We start from the raw sequence: 24,741 nt of genomic DNA, 5'->3' as shown, positions 1-24,741 counted from the left end.
GACAAAAATAACTACAGTACTTACAAAATTATTTATTGTTTGGCCATTGTGATCGTACCTGATCAGAACGTGCGACCACGTCGACGTTTAGCTCTAGAAAGCCCCTGTTGAAGCGGAGGGGGGTTGTGTACCTGCAGGTGTTCCGACGCTCAAGTTAGTAAGAGTGGAGTGAAGGTTTTCGTGTGCTAAATGATACGTACCTTGTGAATGATGATAGGTTAAGTATATATAGCCCACAGTGCAGGGCCAAGACTCTTGATGACATTTAATGGCCATCAAGTGGCTGCCGGAAAATGGCTGGAGAGCTATGATGAGCAGTTAATGCTCATCATTCTGGTAACGGCCCGTTACAATACGCAATGGTATTGTGACCGTTGGTGGGTCGAAAGTGTTTGTCGAGCGTCCTTGTGTTAGAGCTTGCTTGGAAGTCGTTGCTCGTGGTCCTTTGGTATCCGAGCTTCTAATCCTAGTCTAGAACACATTGAATTTATACTTTTTTTTTTGATAAAAATTTTATACTTGTAATTATTAGAAAATGTACCCCATCATTTAAAAAAAAAAGGGAAAAGCTAAAATGTGCCCCAAGGGCACATGCTAGTGATTCAAAAAAAGAAATGTTTTATACTTTTATCATAATTCATGCATATAATTCAATTTTTAAACTTGATCACAAATTAGTTACACAAAATTTAAGAAAATGTTTCTAATTTTGGATTCTTAGCAAGACCATTTTTTGTGAGAATTAATTAGAAAGCTAGTTATATAAAATTAGTGTTATAAATGATAAAAAACAAATAAATACCCTCAAATTAGTTATATAAAAATTGAGAGAGAAATAGTCATTGGACTTATTGAACAGAAATTTTCTCAAAAGCAAACATGAAAAGTCAAAGCTTATATTAATTTCTAATTTTGTTCTTTCGACATTACAGCAAAGAAACCGTAATAGAAACAAATGGAAGCAGGTCAATATTTCTTTTTTGACGGATGAACGCAGGCCAAGTTAAAATATTCAAATTGATAAAAGAATAATATATCTTAGTGAAAGAAAAACATCAACGTATGCAAAGGTTTCAACGTAACTTGATAAAAGGGGCATATGAAATTGCCTGAGAAAGTAACCCTTTGACGTTTTGCATGTCCTCCACATTTCCCTTCTTATAAATTTTTTTTCAATTCTTTTAAATGTTTAATTTTATTTATACCCTTATTTATTATGAAAGAGAATATTAAAAATAAGTAAGTTAGTTGAATTAAGAGTAATTGAATAAAGATATGCATGAAATATATTTAAATGAAAATAACTACTCCTCCGTCTCAACATAATTGTCACATTTTATCACTGCACAATTTTGATCGTGAATATCTTTTGTTGTGTATTACTAAAAATGATGAAAAATTGATATTTTGATAATACTCATCGGGACAAATCTAACAAGATCTCATATGCTAATATTTATCTTTATACATTAGTAAAAAAATATGATCAAAGTAGCTTATATGAATAGTGCACACGGTAAAATTGTGACAATTATTTTGGGACGGAGGCAGTATGTAAGATGTGCTTTCTTGGTATGTGTAATTTTTTCAAAGTGTTCCTTATAAAAAGTACATGGAGTATTAGTTAGACCATCTCCAATGGTAGTACCTATTAGATACTTATATAGGTACTTATTAGGTACTACCATTGAAGCAAAACCCATTGAGTACGTACGGCTTCTCAAATAAGTACACTCTTTCCTCACTATAATATATTTTTGTGGGACCTACTTATAAAAATGTAGTGTTATTGATGAGATATAGAGTTATTAGTGAGACAAATTTAGAACTTTTTAAGAGATGCGAGGTTGGAGGGATCAAATACTTATTATGTACTATTATTAAAAAATAATAAATGAGTGATGTGTACACGTGGAGCCCGTACTCAATTTTGAGGAGCTCGATTTTGGATGCTTACTGAATCAATAAAACATAGTACCAAGTAGCGTGTGAGAATATTTATTGAACAAAACAATGGCAAGGTGGTTGGATTGGATGCAAGGGTTTTCATATAATGTTGAACGAGCCAAACAAGAAAACACAAACATGCTTCTCATGACTCTTGTCTTTCTTTCTTCTCATTTGTTCACACCACTACTTCTTCGAAGTCTATTTCTGACCCATCTGCATTTTTTCAACACTGACCCCACTCACCCTTTTGAATCCTTTTCTTTCTACATATATATGTGAGAATCCCTCCTTCTCTGGCACAATGACTAAGTTTCCACAATAAAAATTCATGCTTTAGCTTCAAATAGCTGGTGTCACTTGTCAGCTTCAAACAGGTATTTACCCTTTTAGCTCTTTGTGTTAACTTGGCTTAATTTAGGGGCTGTTTGGATTTACTTACTTGAGTTTAACTACTAAAATAAGTACTTGTGAGACTGTTTTAGAGAGTTTATGAAAATTGCTAATGACATGTTGATGTACTGTTTTCAAAATATTTTCATAATAAGATTTCCATGATAGCTTATGAAAACAACTAATAGCTTATATGAAAACCGTTTGACTTCATTTTACCTGTTGTTTGGATTTACTTGAGCTTAACTACAGGAATAAGTGTTGAGATCTATTAAGTATGAGTTAAGTCTCACATTGGTTGGAAGAGTTGAGGTTGAACACTTTATAACCGAGAAGACCCATAAACTTAATGCCTTAAGATTTTGGATGAAAGTATGTTGTCAAAAGCCATCTGTAAGGTTGTTCAATGCCCAATATGATAATCCAACCCAGTGAGGCTCCCCCCTCACGGCCCAACAATAAGTACTTGTGAGACTCTTTTGGAGAGCTTATGATATGTTCATAAGTTCTTTTTAAGATACATCTCTCTAGGATAGAGTATGAAAACAACTTATAGCTTATATGAAAACAGTTAGATTTCATTTTATCTTTTTATAAACAAAACTTATACATAAGTGTTTATCTTTTTTTGAAGAAGCTAAATTAGCTTACCCAAGTTGGCACCAGAGAGAATCGAACCTGAGACCTTAAGGAGGAGCACACTCCTAGGTCCCAAGCCAATACTACCGGACTAACCCAAGTGGGTTACAGAAGTGTTTATCTTATACACAAACATTTACATGGTAAATGGTTAATTAAGTTGTTTATCGAAATAGGACCGTACTTCATGTACGTAATGCGAAATTTATCTTTGGTAGTTGGTTCTTAATTGGAGAAAGCTCAAATATGATGCTGTCAATATTTTTAATGGCTGAAATTGGTTGACATGTCTGCATGGATAGTATTGATCGCTGAAAAATTATTCAGTAAAGATCTTATATACTTTGTTCAACTGGTGTAAGGAACAAGTTTGTGTTGAAGTTGTGAGATTTTGGATTCAAGAATGAGAGAAAATAATAAGAACTTTGAATGTTATTTATATACAAAAGACTTAATACTAATCCATATTTCTAAGCCATAGTCAAAGATAAGCTAAGATTGAAAACTGGTCCTGGAAGCAGATACGCGAAAATATTCTACCATAATATCAAGAGAAATTGTTTTATATTGAGAGTAGTTAAAGTTCATACTTATGCTTTTGCTTTTCATTTTCATATCTCAGGAAGTTACAAAAGCACTTGGATTTCTTTTATTTTTATATGAAGTGTGGAACTTTGTTACAGAAGGAAAATAAACAGCACATAGTGCAGAAAGGGACCCTCCAAAGTTAATTAAAAGGAAATAAACCTCAGTTGAACTAATTGAATATACACACGTGTCAGTGTCGACACATACATTGACAATAGTTTCGACACTGACACCGATGAATATTTAATAAAATGGAAGTGATTGAATATAACCACATGTGTCAGTGTCGACACATGTTGAACACCGAACACACCTTCAATCGGGTGTGTTAGTGCTGCATAATCAGCACATCACACAAATAAATCTTGTATGCTCTTTTTCATCACTTTGAGCCACCACTATATGTTATATCTTAGTTTAATGAACCTCAAACTTTCAATCACTAAGAACAGTTAGTTCAATTGTTCGAGTCGCTTGAGCATTAAATAGAATAAACTTAGACATACAAAAAAGTCTACTAGGCCAACTAAACCGACCAATTGTTGCTCTAATTTTTTTTTTCCATTGAAGTATTCATTATTTAGAGTATAGATTTGACCGATTTTAACTTTAGAATTACTGTATTGGTATATAAATGTAGAAACTGAGTATTTTTTTTGTTAACTTTGACAGTATTGCAGAATTGTGAACAAACATGGCTGAGTTTGGGAAAGATGAAGTGCCAATTCTCTCAGATACTATTCCAAAACAATCAAATGAACCTGATGATTCCAAATTCCCGAGTCTTGTACCTAGGACGCGAAGTGTTTCGATTTCCATTCCAATGATACCTATGGATCCATATGAAAGAGATACTAATCTTAGAGGACACACTGGTCCTCTAAGGAGTAAAAGAAAAACACCATTTAGTCCAATGAGTGGTCCATTATATGTTACTCATAGACCCGAAAATCTTTTCTGGCAGAATATGGTCGCGCAGAGGAGCAATGCAGTGGAAAGTAAGACAGAAAAGTTTCCTTTATGTAACATTATGAGTGGACATGATTTGCAGAATAACTATGCTGGTAAAAATGAACATTTAGTAAGGTCTGGTCCATTGGGAATGTGTAATGATCCATACTGTACAACTTGTCCAACTTACTTTAAGGCTACTCAACAAATGGATTCGAAAAATTCGGGTTTGTTCAATCCTAAGGTATGTCCTTAAAAAACACTATTTATTCTTTCATTTTGGGATTAGATGCAGTTTTGTTCCTCATATCTTGCTTCAGTTACGGTTTTGGTTTCCCAATATACAAACTGTCCGACATTTTTTCCACCTATGTATTTAGGGCTTATTTTTGAGCCAGAGATATATTTACGTGACAACTAAGTTGATGACATGAAAATAATTTGTTAAGTGAGAATCCTCCTAGACAGTGTCTTGTATCAAATTTTGATGCCTTTGTGATATAGATCAGTGTATATTTTGATGAAATCAAAATAAGTTGTTAAGTGATGAGAATGCACCTAGACAGTGTATCATCAATTGAGTTGTCGCATTAAGATCTAACTCAGAAGATCGTCAGAAGTATGGCATTTTAAAAATTGACCAAAACAGCATTTAAGCATTTATATTTTAAGAAAATGTCTCAAACAGTCAATGATTTTCGTAATTATATGTAACTTGTTGTACAAGTTATTGTCATTATCATTATAGGCCATATTGGTTTAATGTTATTCTTTTCTATCAATCTGTAGATTTTTTATATCATGAACAAATTTTTGACAATTTTAGATTCTTTCACTGTAAAAATTTGTTCAATTTCAGAATGCCTTCTACGGTGATGCAAAGGATTGGGCAAGAAGAATTTTTGCTTTCTTGATTCCGAATGTACCTAGAGTTATGAATCCACATAATAAACTTGTACAACAATGGAATAAATTTTTTGCAATTTGTTGCTTGGTGGCAATTTTTGTGGATCCATTATTTTTCTTCTTGCTGTCTGTGAATAAGGTATGTTTTTTTATTTATTTATTTATTTCACCTTTTTATTTATATTCAAATTTTGCAAATTGTCTCAAGTAAATTTCTAGTCTTTGTTTCACTTCTTCAGACTTCATATAATTCAACTTCAATTCACTGTGTTGTCTATTTGCAATTTTACTCAAAATTTTCTTGCTTTTGTATGCAGGAACGTAAATGTATTGTTATTGACTCGACTATCACAACAGTGCTTATTTTACTTAGAAGTACGAATGATTTCATACATTTCCTAAATATTATTCTTCAGGTAACTTTTATATATTCCTTTTAATTGTATAAGTACTTATTTAACTTATTTTACTTAGAAGTACGAATAATTCCATACATTATTATGATTAATAAATCAATGTGGAGTTTGAAGCTGTAGTGGGCCTATTATACACTAAAAATTCTCTGTATAGTGACCGTAATATTTCGGTCATTGGAGCGACCAATATTTCAAATTGGTGCTTAATCGGTTTCTAAATTGGGCGCTAAATGAGTTTGTGACTGATTTGTGGAAAGTCGTTAAACAACTTGTTGCTAATGTCAGTGCTGATTTAGTGACCGATTTGATATTTTCTTCTGTCTCTAAATCGGTCCCTAAACTATAGTAGTTTCTTTTTTGGTAGTAGAGAGGAATGATAAGTCTAGGCTGCTACTCTTCGATGATGCAGCAAGGCTCAACTGATTCTTCCAAGTTCATTCTTTGCAGTTTAGGTTGGCTTATGTAGCTCCTGAGTCTAGGGTGGTTGGTGCCGGGGAGTTGGTTGACCATCCTAAGAAAATTGCTCGTCATTATCTCCAGACATATTTTCTTTTTGACTTGTTTGTTGTACTTCCACTTCCTCAGGTAACTCCATTTCCCTTTGTTTCATATTCAGTATTTCATAAGGTTCTATTGGATAAACAAATTAATTAATTGCTTATAGGATAAATGTTTATCATATAACTGTTTATGTATAAGCTATTTCTATAACAAGATAAAAAATAAAGTCAAACTGTACATAAGCTATTAGATATTTTCGTAAGTTATCTTGAAGAGCTTTTGGAAATAAGCTGAAAACAGCTTATGAACATGTCATATGATGTTTTCATAAGCTCTCCAAACAGTCTCACAGGTGCTTATGTCAGTAGACAAACTCAAATAAACTAATCTAAATGGACAATCAAATGTGAATTTCTTGATGGTCAAGTATACAATCTGCAATACAAAGTATTGTACATTGTCTTTGTTAATTTTATTTGTGATCATTAAATTGAAGAACAAGGTATATTTTTTTTTTTTGGTCTTAAGAACAATGTATATTTTAATCATTAAACTTTGTATTTTAACCATAATACATGTCAAATTCCATACCATGGTATAATGCAGTGAAATATTTGCAGATAATGATATTGTTTTTCCTACCAAAACACTTGGGAACATCGGGCGCAAATCATGCGAAGAATCTTTTGCGCGGCGCCGTCCTTGCTCAGTACATGCCCAGATTGTGTAGATTTCTTCCTATGCTAATTTCTCCGTCAGGGTTCATATTTGAGTCAGCATGGGCAAGTTTCTTCATAAATCTTTTTACGTTCATGCTATCTGGCCATGTTGTTGGGTCATGGTGGTATCTCTTCGGTTTGCAGGTAGGTTAGGCTTTTCATTTATCTACCTGTTATTTCTTATTTCCGCGATTATCATTTGAGTTTAACAGCATCGCATGATAGTTTAAAGAAATTTTAAACATACATTCAATCACATGCATCTAATCATGATGTCACTTTGTTATATTATTTAATTCTCATGCACTAAAAGTGTAAAGATTTTTTACACTGTCAATCAATCATAACCGTTCTCATCATTTAAAATAGTTGACTTTGATTATATATATCTTAAAAATCATACAAATATGAGTTGTGATTGATTGACAGTGTGAAATGTTTTACATCAACAATGCATCAAAATTATTCTTTTGTTTTATTACTTTCCCAAATCATCTTCAACATTATTCCTCTTTCTTGTCTCAGAGGGTTAATCAATGTCTACGAAGTGCGTGCAAGAAAACATATTTTCATGAATGCTCAAAATTCATTGATTGTGGACATGGAGGCAGTGAGTACCATCATCAAAATGAAACAAATTTGTTTAATTGGAGGAAAAATGAGAATGCGAGCGCTTGTTTTACAGAAGATTATTTTGAATATGGGATTTATCTTAAAGCTGTTAACCTTACTACAAAACATAATGTGCTCACAAGATATGTATATTCATCATTTTGGGGATTTCAGGTATTTCTTTAATTTCTTTTTATTAAAACTTTTATGACATAAACCTGAGGCAAAATTATTTGAAGCGGATATTTTAGATTTATAAATAATCAAAATCTGCAATGAAATTTGGACTGGCCCATCTTGTAGCTGATTACGTTACTGTGCACAACCTAAATCCGACAAATATATATAAAGGAATACATGTGTAATTATGTAACGCCTCCATCCACGAGACACAATGGAGCGTTAGATGGCTGGCCCGGGATAAAGTAGACAGTTAGGACGGCCTTCTAGTAAACCATAAGGGAAATATAAGTTCAAAAGTTGATGAAATGTTTCTTTTCCATAAACCATAAGGGAAATCATTTATAACCGGCAATTCCAAAATGATTCTAATCAAACTAGAACACAATATGTAAATTTTCTTCGAAATAATATATTCAATTTTGCAATGGTATGCTTTTTTATTCATTTTTTTTTTATCAATACATGAAATTCTACTAATGCTATAATTTGGATATTCTGTGCAGCAAATTAGCACTCTAGCTGGAAATTTGTCACCAAGCTATTTTATTTGGGAAGTTCTTTTTACTATGGGAATTATTGGATTAGGACTCTTGCTTTTTGCTCTTCTCATTGGTAACATACAAAACTTTCTTCAGGCTCTTGGAAGAAGGTAGAGTGTTTTAATTTGCTTCATATATGCAAATTATGCAATGCCACTTGAAATTTATCCAACGCTGCTAGTTAATATTTGTTTTTTGATAATCATATTTCTCGCTATTTATGGTTAATAAGTTTGCTACGTATTATATACTCACTCCGTGACAAAATATAAGCAAAATTCACCTTTTTAAATTCATTGTTTAATTAATGTATCTGGCCTATATTATAGATCAGATACATTAATTTTGCAATAAATCTAAAAAGGTGAATTTTGCGTATATTTTGTTACAGAGGGAGTATATGTTTAGCATTTTAGTCCTTAATAACATGCTTGATGATGATTGTATATTTCATATTCTCAAATTCTCTTGAAGGAGGCTAGAAATGTCACTTAGACAACGCGATGTTGAGCAATGGATGAGCCATAGGCGCTTAGCACAAGACCTGAGAAGGTATCTAATTATTCCTCTCTTTGTTTCTAATACAAGCATTGTAATTAATCATAAGAATGTGTCTATGTTATAGTGTTAGACGTTTTTGCCCACTCATGATTGGTCGGTGATGCAGGAGAGTGCGACAAGCAGAACGTTATAATTGGGCTGCAACGAGAGGAGTGAATGAAGAAATACTCATGGAGAATTTACCAGAAGATCTTCAGAGGGACATCAGACGTCATCTCTTTAAATTTGTTAAGAAGGTGTGTATATTGGTATTTTTGGCGATATGGTGTCAGCTGCTTTTAATCTTAAGAAACGGAGTTCATGTTCCATCAACTTGTCATTTATATGTTACAGGTTCGAATTTTTTCCTTGATGGATGAGCCGATATTGGATGCCATTTGTGAGAGACTAAGACAAAAAATATATATCAAAGGAAGCAAAATTTTGTATGATGGTGGCTTGGTAGAGAAAGTGGTTTTTATTGTTCGCGGAAAATTGGAAAGTATTGGTGAAGATGGAATTAGAGTTCCTTTATCGGAGGGCAATGTTTGTGGTGAAGAACTTCTGACATGGTGTCTTGAGCATGCTTCAGGAAACAAAGGTTAGATATCATTTCCTTACATGGGAGTACCAGAGTTTGGACCCTGTAAGCATAGCTCAGTTGGTAGGGATATTGTTAGTTAAAGTAACACTGGTAACTATTTTACGAACGGTGTCAATGGGATTTGACTTTTCTGTTATGAAGGAGACGACACCTTATACACATACTTCACCCTGTCTCATTTTATCTGTCCTTTTTAGAAGCTAGCTAATCAAATTAGCTTATGATTATAATGTTTATAATCACTAAAATGTTTCTTTTTTAGAGTCTGATTTATTATTTTTTTAAAAAGAGCTAAAAAATGATAAATTTGAAAAATAAATAAATTATGATTGGTTAAAAATAAAGTTGTAACAAACAGACCCTAAATAGTCATTGTACCTAATAATAAGGATATTTTTGTCAAACAATATTATTTTACCTTGCAATAGTTAACAACTTTAACTTGGTTTTCCTTGAAGGTTGTGGAAAAACAAGAATTCCAAGACAAAGGTTGGTAATTAGCAATAGGACAGTATTGTGCCTAACAAATGTGGAGGCATTTTCAATTAGAGCAGCAGACCTTGAAGAAGTTACAAGTATTTTTGCAAGATTCTTGAGGAATCCTGGTGTTCAAGGAGCCATAAGGTATTCTTTATCTTGCATATATAAATTGTGATTCTGGTATTATGTTTACCCATATATGTTTTACTACTTAGTATTAGATTTTAGAACCTGTTTACATTTTGTTAAGATAATAAATTTAATCTAACATTTTTATACGTGAACCTACAAAGCACACGGATATAGACAGTGGACAGAACATAGACACCGACACGTTGACATTGATAATAATTTGAGAAAATAACATAGTTCAATGTAATCATAAGTGGCGGTGTCGTGTCTGTGTTGAACGCTGACATGTGTCAGACACCGGCACACACCTAATCTGATGAGTGTTCGTGCTTCATAGAAGTGATCTCTATTGGTGTATTCTCTAAAATTTAGGCCATTCTAAAGTTTTCAATCACAGCCTAATCACTGTCACGGCCAAGCATTAACCCCGCTAGTGGATGGTAAAACTGGTGTCCTCGAATCAATCAATCTTTAGATATCCGATCTAAAAATATGGTATCTCTAAAAATATGCAACAATGCTCGTGCAACAGCACACGTCGAACATCTAGTAATGTATAAAAAATTGAGTTTTCACTTCACCACTCACATTACATTTTCTTAGTCCATTAATTATCAAATTTGTGTCTAACTTTGTTCTCAAACTATTAATAACTGATATGACATGCATAATTCATCTTAGGTATGAATCACCTTACTGGAGATGTCTTGCAGCGACGCGGATTCAGGTTGCATGGAGATACAAAAAGAAACGCCTTTGTCGCGCTAACACTTCACAATCAAATAATGAAGCATCAAAGTTGTAACATCTGTGTAAGAGAAATGATACTTTAATATCACAGATTTGAGGTCAAATAAAGGCCTTTTGATTTTTGCCGATAACTCAGGCCTTTATTTGACCTCAAATCTGTGATATCAAAGTATCATTTCTGTGATATCAAAGTATCACACACAAAGTGGAGGGACTGAGATCAAAAGAAATCATCGTCGCCGATAACTCTCACACACAAAGTGGTAGGACTGAGACTCGAACTCCAATCACAGCATTTGGCTTAACAATTTCAGCATTTCTGTCGACAATGTCTAATTTTTATCAAATTTTTTGAAGCACAATCTTGAGAAAAGTAAAGCAGTAATATCCTAACTAGTCACATATATTAAATGGCTAAATTATATCATCAACTATTCATAAAAAAAATGTTTAAATTTTTATTAGTTGTGATGTTGTATAATGACTTTTTTTTAAGCTTTAACCACCGGTTTAATCTGATTCGGGAGTCAGTTTTGACATCAAGTGGTTCCAGTATCTATTTTTGGTGGTGTGTGAATTTTCCTCTTTTATTTGTTTTTGTTATGTTTCTTTTTTATTTTTTTATTGAAATTTGGATGTACCTATCAATTTTGTATTTGGTTTGATTTTTTATTTTATTTTATTTAAAAAAAACCTTCTATTATATGTGATACATGAGTGTGAACATTGTATAAAAAAATTAATCTTGATGTCTCCGAACCAAATTAAACTGGCGGTGAAAATACATTTAAATAAGTTTAATTTTAATGTTCAAGTGTAAAGATGGTGGGAACCAACCCCCTGCACATGCATGGACTAATGCTGCTAGCTAGGTTGAAGATGGACCTCATAAAGTTAATAATCTTGTAATTTATTTTATATTTTAATAAAATATGAAAAAAGGTATTCTTTTTCCAGAACATATGAGAACATATATTCTTTATTTTTTTATGACAATAAAATAAATGTCTCTATGTAACCGAAAAACATAAAATAAAATAAAATAAATGTCTCTATGTAACTGAAAAACATAAAATAAAATAAAATAAAATAAATGTCTCTATCAAACTCACGCGTCAACGACTTCATCAGCTTCCATACAGAGATAGACTCTCACACTGTCAAAGTCTCACACTGTCACACACAGAGATAGACTCCACACTACAAATTCTCCCCATAATCATTATTCTCCTCAAAATGCATTCTTTAAGTTGAAATGCTGCAAAATAGCTTTTGGGGTTTTCATTCTTAACTTCCTCTTTAATCAGGTTTTACTCTCAGCTTTCTCTTTTGTCTTTATTCATTATTATTGTTGCTTGTTCTTAATCTTTTTGTGTTTTCCATTTGTTCCTTACCCAATTGCAATTCCTCATAGGTCACAAATTTATAATGTTTTGTCTTGTTCTGTTATATTTGGTTTAGGGTCTTGCTTAAAAATATTATTTGTAAGATCATACAATAATTTAGTTTTTCCCATTTAATTTTCTTAATTCTTAATGTAATTAAATGATTTTTAATTCAGTGACACACGCGAATTTTGTAGAGGCAGGTTTGAATTTGACGGCATGGTGCTTGCATTTCAACAATTGTATAGTTAGTTTTGTTCAATGAATGTGTAGTTGATATGTTTTGTTTTCTTCCAAGCTAAGATAAGGGTATTCATTACACTTCTATATTGATAAAAGTTCCATTTATATATCTTTTTAATTCATAAGATATTTTTCTATGTAAAGTCAAATACATCATTTTAGATTTGACAGCCGGCCATATAAATAAGAACAAAGATACTCCTCTAGTCCTTAATATAAGAAGAAATTGACTTTTTAGATACATTAAAAAATGAATGTATCTAGTCTATAGTTAGAGTCTAGAGGTATCTTTATGGGTCGGGTTGATGGTTTCTTTGGCGGTTTGGAGACTTGCGGAGTATCTTCTAAGAATGGGATTAGAAGAACCTCTATTAGGCGTGTATGTTTTTAGCTTTATTGATTGGTGACCCGCTTATATACGGCACCATTGTTTTGTAGTTCTGCTTTTCCCGGTCTTTGCTCGTTTTGTGCAGAGACCGGTTATTATTAATAATATATTTTGCCGTTCAAAAAAAAAGTATCTAGTCTATAATATAGTCTAGATACATCAATTTTCTAATATATCTAAAAAGTGAATCTCTTCTTATATTAAGGATCGGAGGGAGTATTTCTTATGATGCATTGAGTCATCTGGATTTGTGACTAGCCTACGGCCCTTTGACTTTTTGATATGTTGTTTTGGTCTTAATCCTCCGGTTCCTAGGGAAATTCGGAATTTGGGCGAGAGGTAATCAAGACAAGAATACGGATTGTACCGGTCAGGATTCGAACCAGGGCTCTCCCAAATAATCCGTCCTTAACTGAAACTCATTAACCACTTGAGCCAAAACACTTGATTATGTACAGTTTTATGATTTATATTTTCCCTTTTTAAGTTTTGAGCTGAATTGGATTGCTTCATTTTAAAATTGCTGAGATGGTACATAGACAAATATATTGATGTTTTTTCTGTTTTTAGAATCATCACAAGGAAACATGAATCATTTTGATAAAGATGAAATTCCGATGCTGTCAGAATCACCTACTCAACGATCTGATGAACCTCAGGATTCTACATTCCGAAGAAACATATCAAGTACACGAAGTGCTTCATCAAGTACACGAAGTGCTTCAATCTCTATTCCAATGGCTTCTCTGGATCAATATGAGAGACAGCCGAATCTTGTCAGACATACTGGTCCACTTCGTACTGCGAGGAAAACTCCGTTGGGGCAAATGAGTGGTCCCTTATATGCAACTCCTGCAACTGGAAATCCTTTTCAGAATAGTATAGTAGTGGCAGGAAAGAAAGTAGGAGAGAACAAGACAGAGAAGTTTGATGGCACAGATGAACATCGTTGGAATGATAATGACTACGACAAAAAAAATGAGCACTTGTTGAGGTCTGGACAACTCGGAATGTGTAGTGATCCTTATTGCACTACTTGCCCTACTTACTTCAAGGTTTCTCAGCAAACAAATCAAAGAGCTTCCGTTATACTTGATCCCAAGGTATCTTCCTAATATCAACTATTATTTCTTTGTAAATTTAAGATAAATTGACGTTTGTGTTTTGAAGTTGACTTCACGACGATGATTTTCTCTTCTTTAAAAAATATAATTTAAAGATAGTTAATTGAATTAGACTGTACTTAGGTATTTATATTTAACTATACTTTTATGTTGTTATCATTGCCAACCATTATGATGAATGCACCTTTTTTGTCATATTGTTGTGCACGTTTTGTTGATGTTTTCTGTTAAGTTCACATAACCAATATGTTTGTTGTTGATGTTTTGAATGTTTACAGTTCCACAATTCTCTTTATGGCGACGCCAAAGGAGATACCAAAGGTTATGGGAGAAAACTTTATTCTTTCTGTTCTTCATGTATTCCTGGAGTTATGAACCCTCATAATAAAGTTGTACAACATTGGAACAAGTTTTTGGCCATATTTTGCTTGGTCGCAATTTTTGTTGATCCATTATTTTTCTTCTTAATTTATGTGAACAAGGTATGATTCTTTTCCTTATATTTAATTGAAAAATCTTACAACATCATTTACTTTATCTTTTAACTTGCTTAAAAAAAATATTTAAAAGCTTCACTTTTTCTCATTCTTTTTCTACAGGATGAGAAATGTATATGTATCAACTGGACAATGGCAAACACGCTTGTTTCAATTAGAAGCATAACTGATATTGTGTATTTCTTGAATATTCTTCTCCAGGTAATTTCTCAATAATCACCCTTACAAATTTAATTTGTGCTAATCCATCCATTCATAGAATGATAGACCAAGTCTAATGATAGGCCATGTAAATACTAAATGTTTCTAAAATTATAAGTGATCCACCGCGGACTAGTATTTAAAATTATTAAAAATTAAACTTATTAAATCGCATATAAACTATTGCCAAATTACATATGAATGAAAGGCAAACGGACAACAAGCTGCACCGCTAATCCTTTTTGAATGGCAAAACCAATTCTCTTATAAACATCATTCATAGCTCTAGGGGACACAACATTGCTATTCATAACCTTTTGAACTCAAGACTCACAATGTCTGGTGCTAGTAAGCCAAAAGTGTCAAATTCAAATGGTATGAAAGCATGTTGATTGTTAGAACATGTTTAATGTTTGTCTACTTTACTTGAAGCAACTTTGAGGGCTGTCTGTCGCGGCGCGAAAAATAAACCTCGAGTGTGAACACTCGAAAAGTAACAGAGTCGCCACCGAATTTTATTTATCCCAAAGAAGGGAAAGGAAAATATCGAGAAAACCTTGAGGGGTAGAGAAATGGGTTCGGGAGTTGGTTATGCGAGGGGAAGGTATTAGCACCCCTCACATCCGTTGTACTCAACGGGAACCTTTTAGAGGGAAATGTTTGTTTGCTTTAACGTGTTTTTTAATATTTGCTTGATTACTCGTTTCTTGCTTCATCGAGAAAAAGTTTGTTTTTTATTATTATTATTATGATTATGGATACAAGAGAAAAAGTTTTGTTTTTTATTATTGTGCCCGACAAGATGTTGAATCTCGCTCCTACGTATTCCCAGGTGCAATGGGAAAATCAGGGTTTCGTAGTTCAGGGTAAAAAATGTTTGTGGGTTGGTTGCTTTTAGACGCATGACGTCTAAGTCGCATTCTCGTATTAAACGCTGCTTGTATGCTCGCACTTCGGAGGCTTAAGCGTGGTTTGTATTACGGAGAATGGACGAAAACGTCACCCGTTTTGTGAAGAGGGTTTTACTTTTACTGCGCGCGAGGGCAGTGAAAAAGGTTTGAGTGTGTTGAGTTGATTTTATGAGTTTTTGTGAAAATGTTTGAGAATGAGGATGGTCCGAGACGCGAGTCATACGTCAGGGCCTCGGAACCATCCGGGTAGAGAAAGTCATTCGTCAGTCCCTTCCTTTTTCATCCTTTTAATCTTAAGTCGTTTTAATTTGATTTAACAAAATCAAAAGAAAAGATTAAGAGATACTTTTTTAGGTGTTTTAAGGTTTGGGAATGAGAATGGTCCAAGACACGAGTCATACGTCAGGGTCTCGGAACCATTCGGGTAGAGAAAGTCATACGTCAGTCCCTTCCTTTTTCATTCTATTTTATTGAGTGCTTTCAAATTCGAGCAAGATAAAAGAGAAACGAAACAAGCAAACAAAGTATAGACAATATATACAGTAACTGAAGCTTTTGCTAATCTTATCGACTTTGCTTAATCGTATTCATTTCAAAGGAGAAAAGTTGAATTTTGGGGTTTTTAAAGTAACGAAATGTTTTTGAAAAATAATCAAATAAAATTCTCATCAAAATAAAGCAACCAAAATAAAACAAATAACCTAAGAAGGTCTCTTATGTTAGTGCAAAAATTTGACTCAAAAGCTTAAATAAGCATTTGTTCAAATAAGTACTTTTTCTATAAGCTAAAAAGCAAATAAGCAAATAAAATGACTTATAACAATAAGCCAACAAAAATCTGTGATCTAAAAAGATCATTTATTTGTTAGTGCAAACACTTGACTCAAAAGCTTAGATAAACATCTGTTCAAATAAGCACTTTTTCTACAAAACAACTTAAATAATCACTTACTTAAAAAAAAGTGTTTTCATTAATCAAATAATTATCTACTAACTCAAAAAAATATTTTCAAAAGAAAAAGTACTTATTTAAATAAGCCCTTATGTGAATAAGCACTTATTTAAATAAGCACTTAAGTGAATAAGCACTTAAAAATAAACAAACAAACTGGGGGCGCAAACTGGGTCTGGGGGTGAAGCAATAGCAATCTGCAACACCAAAGCCCAGCCCAGTTCGTCCAAAAAAAATGGCAAACAGAACAAAAATGAACATGGTGCAGCGCGAGGAAATAGGTGCACGGTAGGCTTCCTGGATCTGGGCCCTTTGATTTGATCAAATGGCTTGGATTTAAAAAAATCCTCTAACAGATCTCGGCCTTACAATAGATCCAACAGTTGTGTTTTAAAATAAGAATGAACCAATCACGGGATGACACGTGGCCATCCCTAACCTTCACCTTCTTCTTCGTGAAGAACAGAAACAGAACGGCCATGGGAGAGCTTCATGAAGCTCGGCCAACAACAACACAATCAAAACTTCATCAAAATTTACGAAATAAAATCCGGTTTCACTCGATTTTCCTCACTGATCATGAATATAAACTCAGAATTTACAAAAGATGCAAGGATTTTAAGAAAACAAATCAAACTTTAAATCCCCCAAAAAATGAAAACTCGTATTTGAACAAATTAAGCAAAACAAATGGTTTGAAAAGCTTCAGTGAAGGTTCATGAGTAAAAAACGTTTAGAAACTAACTTGTTTTGAAGCTTGCTTAGATGAGTTAGAGCTCACTCTTTTCTTTGCAATTTTGGAGTTTGAGTAAGCTTCTCTCAACGGTTTTCCTTCGTTTTTATTGTTGTTTCAAGCTACTGGAAGTGTTTAGAGGCTTTTGGGTGAAGAAGATTGAAGTTTGGAAGTTGTTTGAGTCAATTTCGGATTTTGGAAAAGTGATGAAAAAATGAGATTTTTTTGGTTTTTCTCTTCTCTCTGTTCCTCCAAAATCGCCTCCTCTTGTTCTGATTCGTTTGGATCAATTTATAGGATCAATTGATCAATGCCTATGACCATTGGATAATTTTGAGTGTTGATTAAAGTGTGCTTTGGCTGAAAATTTGGTTTTGCAAAGATAAAAGAAGAAATGAAGTGATTGGTCCTTCATGCTTGCTTGTGAATTTGGTGAAGATTCAGCATGGTTTTGATGAAAAGTTGAAAAAGAGAGTAAGGCTAACAGCAGAGTAGGGAGAGGCGCAGCACTGTTCATGGAGGAAAGGGAACGTGCACTGTGCTGTCCTTCTTGTTTCATTTTTTTAATAATAATAATAATAAAAATAAAAAGTAAACAAGAAGTGCTAAGGGGGATGGACGCACGCAGCAGCAACAGCAAGCTGTTGTTGTGTTGTTTTTATTTATTTTTATATAAAAACATTTTTTTTAGATTTTGAATATTAAATATAAAAAGAAAATGAGAGAATATGTGAAAATATGATGAAAAATAATTTATGAAAAGGGTAGGACAAAATTAGGGTATGACAGCTGCCCCTATTTAATTATCTTGGACCCATGAGTATGAATGACATCATTGTCTTCATATTCTTGTGGTGCGAGGTAATTAAATACAAATGCCCTAATTTTGCTCCAAGGAAAAAAATGAGTTCAAAGATGATAGAGAATGAGATCTACCTCCCTTGAAAGCTGGATACCAAAGGTAGAGATTATCCTGATTTTATTCAGCCGCCCACACTGAAGGTCAATCTTTGAAAGTAAGTGATCTTATTCAACCGCCCACACTGAAGGTCAATCCTCTTTTGATCTCATTCAGCCGCCTGCACTGAAGGTCAATCCTTTTTGATCTTATTCAGCCGCCTACACTGAAGGTCAATCCCTTTTGATCTTATTCAGCCGCCCACACTGAAGGTCAATCTTTGGAAATGATTTTATCCAGCCGCCCACGCTGAAGGTCAATCTTCTTCTGATCTTATTCAGCCGCCCACACTGAAGGTCAATCTTTGAAAATGATCTTATCCAGCCGCCCACACTGAAGGTCAATCCCTTTTGATCTTATTCAGCCGCCCACGCTGAAGGTCAATCTTCTTTTGATTTTATCCAGCCGCCCACACTGAAGGTCAATCTATTTGCTTGATTTTATTCAGCCGCCCACACTGAAGGTCAATCTATTTGCTTGATTTTATTCAGCCGCCCATGCTGAAGGTCAACCAACTTTTGATCTTATTCAGCCGCCCACACTGAAGGTCAATCCCTTTTGATCTTATTCAGCCGCCCACGCTGAAGGTCAATCTTCTTTTGATTTTATCCAGCCGCCCACACTGAAGGTCAATCTATTTGCTTGATTTTATTCAGCCGCCCACACTGAAGGTCAATCTATTTGCTTGATTTTATTCAGCCGCCCATGCTGAAGGTCAACCAACTTTTGAATTTGTTCGCCACTTCACTTGGTAAGTTTCGAAACCTAACACTTGTTCTCCACTTTCCTTTGAAAGCTTTTGAAATACTGGATACTCCACTTCGAGAGCTTTGCAAATAAGGTGATCTTGAGATCCCACCGGGGGTAAGATAATCTTGTTCAGCCATTTTTGCCGAAGGTTGATCCTTTCTGATGAGGTGATGCTCTTCCAGGAGATTCTGCTGGGGATGTGCTTTTAAGATGTCCTGTCTAAGGATTCTTCAAAAGATTCGCTGGGAGAAAGCTGAACATCTTTCAATTCAGACTTGCTGGGGAAAAGGTGACTTCAACTTGCTTGTGGTTGAAAACTGAAGGTTGTACTCTGCGGGGAGAAACCTTTCGAATCTGCTTTTATGCATGCATGCTTTGGATGATGCAATGAATGTTTATGCATGTTTTAATGCCTAAAGATGCAAAGTTAACGCAGATGAATTTGTTGACTCATGATATGCATGATATGTCTTTGTTTGTTGGGCACATTGTTGGTGCATGTAATGAAATGCATGAAGTGGAATGCATGACTAGTGCATGTGATGATTATTGGGATGCGTAGAAATTGAATTTTTACGAACTGATGCTAATGACAATTGGGCTTAAACAGGTGTCAATGGCATTAGGCTGCAGAGTGGGTGCTAATGACAATTGGGCTTAAACAGGTGCCAATGGTGATTAGGCTGCAAAGTGAGTGCTAATGACAATTGGGCTTAAACAGGTGCCAATGGTGATTAGGCTGCGGAGTAGGTGCTAATGACAATTGGGCTTAAACATTGCCAACAGTGATTAGGCTGCGGGTGGTGCCAAACGAGGTTGGGCTTTTAAGGGTACCAATAACGATTGGATTTTGAGTTGGTGCCAATAACGATTGGACTTTCAGGGTGCCAATAATGATTGGACTTTTGAGTTGGTACCAATAACAATTGGATTTTTGAGGTGTGCCAATAACGATTGGACTTTTAATGGGATATCAATGACAATTGGATTTTTTGTGGATGCCAATAACGATTGGACTTTTTGCTGGGTACCAATAACGATCGGATTTTTGAGTTGGTACCAATAACAATTGGATTTTTGAGTTGGTGCCAATAACAATTGGACTTTTAATGGGATATCAATGACAATTGGATTTTTTGTGGATGCCAATAACGATTGGACTTTTTGCTGGGTACCAATAACGATTGGATTTTTGAGTTGGTACCAATAACGATTGGATTTTTGAGTTGGTGCCAATAACGATTGGACTTTTGGGTTGGTACCAATAACAATTGGATTTTTGAAGTGTGCCAATAACGATTGGACTTTTGATGGGATACCAATGACAATTGGATTTTTGAATGGGTGCCAATAACAATTGGACTTTTGCTTGAGGATATTTGATTTGCTGTTTAGTCTCGAGGTTATTGAGTTTGTGGTATGGGGCATACCATATGAATGAAATGACATGATTAATGCGTGATGTCGATTTGCTAGAATGAAATGACATGATTAATGCATGAAGATGATTAATGCGATGATTTGCATGTTACTATGAATGCCCCTGCAGTGGGTGAGGATTGGTTTAGAACCGGTGAATGTTCAAGGCTTTTTGTAGAAATGTGGCCTGATGTTGTGTCAACATAATCCCGACGCCCATTCCGGACTCAACAGTTGCGGATGTATGCTAGATTTGGCTTGGCCGCCTTGAAGGTATGAGGAGGAGTTGCCCCTGTGTAACCTGTCTTGCCCCAGTCAATTGCGTCTTTGAAGTGATTAGCCAACTCACTGATGTTGGTGCCCCTTTTCTAGGAGGTATGTTCTTTGATCAAACTGGCATTTTGGAGGTGCAACCCTGATTGCCCCATTTTTGAAATGTTTTGGCCGGACCAACGAGATCTTCAGGTGCCCCTAGTCACAAGGGTTCACTCTTGATTGTCAGGATCCCAAGGTGGTTTGCCCCTAATTAGGAACATCTTGAACCAGTTCGTTAGGTTTTGAACACCTGGGTTTTGATGCAGCTTGCCAAGATATGATCTTGGATCATTTTCCTCATACTGAATGACCTTTCTAGGGAATGTGCCTCTTGGTTGATTGAAGTTTCAAGATAGTTGCCCCAGATTGGACATAACTTCTTGCTGATCACTTGGTGACCGTTCATAGCTGAAACTTCATTATTGTTAAGTGCTGATTTGCAGATAAACCTGTTTATTCAAAATAGTAATTCTAATGCAATGTGCATGCTAGTTTTGAAATTAAGATTGAGATGTAATTGATGTATAGTGGATGAATGTTGCGAAAGAGGGTGTGAAAATATGATATCAACACTGATGATTTACAAAAGATCTTGGGAGTCAGGTTAACACAACCTTGCTACCGCATGCTTTCAAAATAAACCTTACTTCAATTAGGTCTTTTGAGGGTTGTAACGTGGCCTGGTTCACGGTTTTTGAATAAAAGGATATAAGGCTCAAAATTTTATTTTAGACCCAACCCATTCTCCATGATGTTCTTCAGTCCTACGTTCAGTTAATTCAAACTATGCTCTCATGTTCCAAGAGATTTTGGAAACGCGATGGTGATGATACGATGGCTTATAGGTCAATGATGCTCTTTGACGTGACAGTCACTTACTTTTTGTTTTGGTCACATGATTTTGACTTCATTGGTGACGCTTTTTTTGTTTGTAATCCCTAATTTTTGCCTAAGTCCTTTTGAGTTTTGACTTAGCGGGCTTTCTTTTCTTTTTCTTTTTATTTGGAAATTGTGACTGCCTCGACAATGGTTGAGGAAAACAAATTCTCTTTTTGACTCTCTTTTATTCCCCTGACGTCTTGTGATGTGTTCAAGGAAGAAAATGTGATTGATCCTCGAATGAGATGTTGTTCTCTTGAAACTCGAACGCATGGCCGAATTAACTGAACACTACCCTGCCCCGGGTTAAAAATGCGGGTTATTTCGAATAGAAAGAAACACCAACTTCTAGGCTCAACAGGGGTGACTACGGATTATCTTCCTTATTTCTCCGGTGTTCGGGGATTTGAAACAATGCCTTACATCATCAGCAAAGTTTTATCCGAAAGCATACTATAACAATTTTGGTTATTTCGTTTTTCGTCATCCTCCCTCCAATCTTTGTTCAAACAGATTCGATAATGAATGAAATGAGTGAAATATATATTTTTGCTTTTGTGGAGAAGAAGAGAAAAGTGAATGGACATGAAAAGATTAATTCAAAACATGCATTATTATTCCATTATGATTACTATTGCGAATAAACAAGTTTAAACACAAATCAAACTCTTGCAAATAGGAAAATTACAAAAATGAAAACAGTCTAATGATAATCAATCCTTGAGCTTGATTCCCTTTTGACCGGTTGGCAACCTTTAAACTTTTAGACGGCCTCTAGCAGCGGACTATCTTTCACATTTGGCTTGCCATCCTTGAAAGTCAAGACCTTCCCGTCGATGAGCTCTTGCACTAGATGTTTGAATGCTATGCAATTATCAATGGAATGACCTTCAGCACCCATATGAAACTCACATTTAGCTTTATCATCATACCAAGCCGGAAACGGTGGTGTCATGGGTTTTAGAGCCCTGGGAATTACCATTCCATTGTGCACTAGATATGGAAGAAGTTGACCATATGACATAGGAATCAGATCAAAGACCTTTCTTTTGGGAGTGGCAGCATTAATTTCCTCCTCCTTCATTTTGGTGAAACTGTTTGCAGGCTCTTTTGAGGTACATTGATTGCCCATAGTAGCTTGAATCTTACCACTCTTGATCCCCATTTCAATCCTCTCACCTATCTTCACCATATCAGAAAAACCAGTTGAAACACTGCCGACCATTCTTTCAAAATATGCCCCTTGCAGAGTGTTAGTGAATATGTCCACTAGTTCGGCTTCTAAGAGTGGAGGACGAACTTGTGCAGCTAACTCTCTCCAACGTTGAGCATAGACCCTGAATGACTCACCCTCCTTTTGAGACATGTTTTGTAACTGAGTACGATCTGGAGCCATGTCAATGTTATATTGGTACTGCTTAATGAAAGCATTTGCCAAATCTCTCCATGATTGGATTCGGTTCCCCTCCAGTTGCATGTACCAGTTGAGTGATGCCCCAGTGAGGCTATCTCGGAAGCAATGCATCATGAGTTTGTCATCTTTAGCAAAAGAGGCCATCTTCTGACTATACATAATCAAATGATTCTTTGGACAGCTGAGGCCTTTATATTTCTCGAAGTCAGGGACCTTGAATTTTGGCGGGAGCACCAAGTCTGGAACTAGGCACATATTGGCAAGGTCTAAGGGATCAGCTCCTTCCATCATACTTAGACGGTCTTCAATAGCCTTGAATTCCTGACGAGCTTCCTCCAGTTGAGGAACATTAGAATTAACCTTTGGCACATCATCAAATAACCCTGGACTCTGATAAGCATTTCTAGGATCATCCAGATTCTCTTGTTGTGAAACAAAACCTTGTTGGACCAGAGGGATCCTAGTCTGGGTATTCTGAGGAGACTGTTGAACTTCAACCTGATTCTGTGGAGTATACCCAACGGGTAAACCAAAAGTTGGCCAAACTGTGTTCACTGCTGAAGTTCCTCCTTGGAGTGCGGGAACCGCAGTTTCAACCACAACTAGATGCGCTGGTTTGTTCAGATTAATCAACAACTCAAGAGCCTTGTCCAATTTTTCAGTCAATTGTGCTACCTCGCCCTTCAAAGCATCGTGCTGGTCTTGCCAATTCTCCATGACTAGTCTTGAGACGTTTCTTGTCAAATACCGGCGTCAGGAATATGACTGGTTATATGAACGAATGGAATGAGATGCAATTTATGAATGAAAATGCATGCAAAATTTTTAATTCCTTTTTTTAGTCATTTTGGTTTAAGTGAACCGTAGACAAATTGTTATCATAAGCATTCCGGGATATAAGAAAAATTCAAACTTTTACTTCCCATGATTGAAAAACTTTATGCTTATGTAACTAGTGTTTGTTTAGTTCCTTGAAAACCAAAATGCACATGCATGATTATTGTTACGAATGCATGAATGCAAGTAGTATTCCATGCAGCAGATCAAGCGAACCGTAACAGATTAGGTGTAAATTTTGAAGGCCAGCGGCTCAGAGTTACCTGCAACCCATCCCAATCTCACATGTTTTTTTCTAGGTTTGACACGGTTCCTAAATTCATAGGTAAATCTTTAGGAGACGATGTTCGTGTTGCAACAGCTCATAACAAACATCTACTAAAGATAAACCTCCTCTAGGTGAGGTCGGTACATCAACCGGGAAGGTCAACATAACGCAACCATCGACTCGGTTCTTAAACAGAGGTTCAAGGTCATAGGTTTTTAAAAAGGTCCCCAAGGTCACGGATCCATCCAGGGAACGTTTCGGTCCTCGAGTCATACGTCAGGCGAACCGATATCCCTAAGACGAATCTACCCCAAGTGGGAGTATCATGCCAACCCTCGAGTCATACGTCAGGCGAGCTAGCAATCAACCCCCGATGTGTCTTAAGTTTTCCTCAAGTCCGGGTATAGGACTTTTCACTCAGTAACCAAGTAACCGGCCCAAGTGGTAAAAAGGAAAAAGAAAGGAGACGAAGCAGAAGAGACAGATAATATTCAAACAAATATGCAATATAATATCCAAAGCAATAAAGCTAAAGCATAAATAACGCATGTTAAAGCAAACAAGCGA

At 35.2% G+C, this 24,741-nt stretch overlaps 2 protein-coding genes across 6 annotated transcripts in view; both read left to right on the top strand.

Annotated features, from left to right (window-relative positions):
- Window positions 1-2,016: 2,016 nt before the first annotated feature.
- LOC123910168 (probable cyclic nucleotide-gated ion channel 20, chloroplastic) lies at window positions 2,017-13,534 on the top strand. Of its 4 annotated transcripts, XM_045961231.1 has the most exons (15): window positions 2,018-2,324; window positions 4,240-4,762; window positions 5,378-5,563; window positions 5,742-5,840; window positions 6,288-6,425; window positions 6,962-7,204; window positions 7,586-7,846; window positions 8,359-8,504; window positions 8,869-8,946; window positions 9,062-9,191; window positions 9,289-9,535; window positions 9,997-10,162; window positions 10,832-10,949; window positions 11,071-11,163; window positions 13,487-13,534. In XM_045961231.1, the coding sequence occupies exons 2-14, from the start codon at window positions 4,262-4,264 to the stop codon at window positions 11,116-11,118; spliced, it is 2,361 nt and encodes a 786-aa protein (XP_045817187.1). In that variant the 5' UTR covers window positions 2,018-2,324; window positions 4,240-4,261; the 3' UTR covers window positions 11,119-11,163; window positions 13,487-13,534. The 4 variants fall into 4 exon arrangements, with proteins under 4 accessions (XP_045817189.1, XP_045817187.1, XP_045817188.1 ...); XM_045961233.1 differs by lacking the exon at window positions 13,487-13,534 and having other exon boundaries at window positions 2,017-2,324; window positions 10,864-10,949; window positions 11,071-11,462; XM_045961230.1 differs by lacking the exon at window positions 13,487-13,534 and having other exon boundaries at window positions 2,019-2,324; window positions 11,071-11,459.
- The window catches only part of LOC123910169 (probable cyclic nucleotide-gated ion channel 20, chloroplastic), a 25,163-nt gene continuing 12,351 nt past the window's right edge, over window positions 11,930-24,741 (top strand). Inside the window, exons 1-4 of one of the 2 annotated variants that reach the window (XM_045961235.1) lie at window positions 11,930-12,207; window positions 13,487-14,019; window positions 14,319-14,522; window positions 14,640-14,738. In XM_045961235.1, the coding sequence (XP_045817191.1) occupies window positions 13,504-14,019; window positions 14,319-14,522; window positions 14,640-14,738 (819 nt within the window). In that variant the 5' untranslated portion in view covers window positions 11,930-12,207; window positions 13,487-13,503. Of the gene's footprint in view, window positions 12,208-13,231; window positions 13,369-13,486; window positions 14,020-14,318; window positions 14,523-14,639; window positions 14,739-24,741 lie in introns of those variants that run through there. The other variant, XM_045961234.1, reaches the window with a different exon arrangement.

Source organism: Trifolium pratense, linkage group LG2 (genome assembly GCF_020283565.1).
Source record: "Trifolium pratense cultivar HEN17-A07 linkage group LG2, ARS_RC_1.1, whole genome shotgun sequence".
Taxonomy (NCBI): Eukaryota; Viridiplantae; Streptophyta; class Magnoliopsida; order Fabales; family Fabaceae; genus Trifolium; species Trifolium pratense.
The sequence above is the reverse complement of the archived record's forward strand: the minus strand, read 5'-3'. Positions and strand labels throughout refer to the sequence as shown.

What these genes read in the sequence shown, in the direction of transcription:
- LOC123910168 (XM_045961231.1), top strand. Translation starts at nt 4,262, where the DNA reads ATGGCTGAGTTTGGGAAAGATGAAGTGCCAATTCTCTCAGATACTATT. An exon ending in TCCTAAATATTATTCTTCAG is followed by an intron (nt 5,841 to 6,287) that starts GTAACTTTTATA and finishes CATTCTTTGCAG; the next exon opens with TTTAGGTTGGCTTATGTAGC. An exon ending in TCTTTAAATTTGTTAAGAAG is followed by an intron (nt 9,192 to 9,288) that starts GTGTGTATATTG and finishes TATATGTTACAG; the next exon opens with GTTCGAATTTTTTCCTTGAT.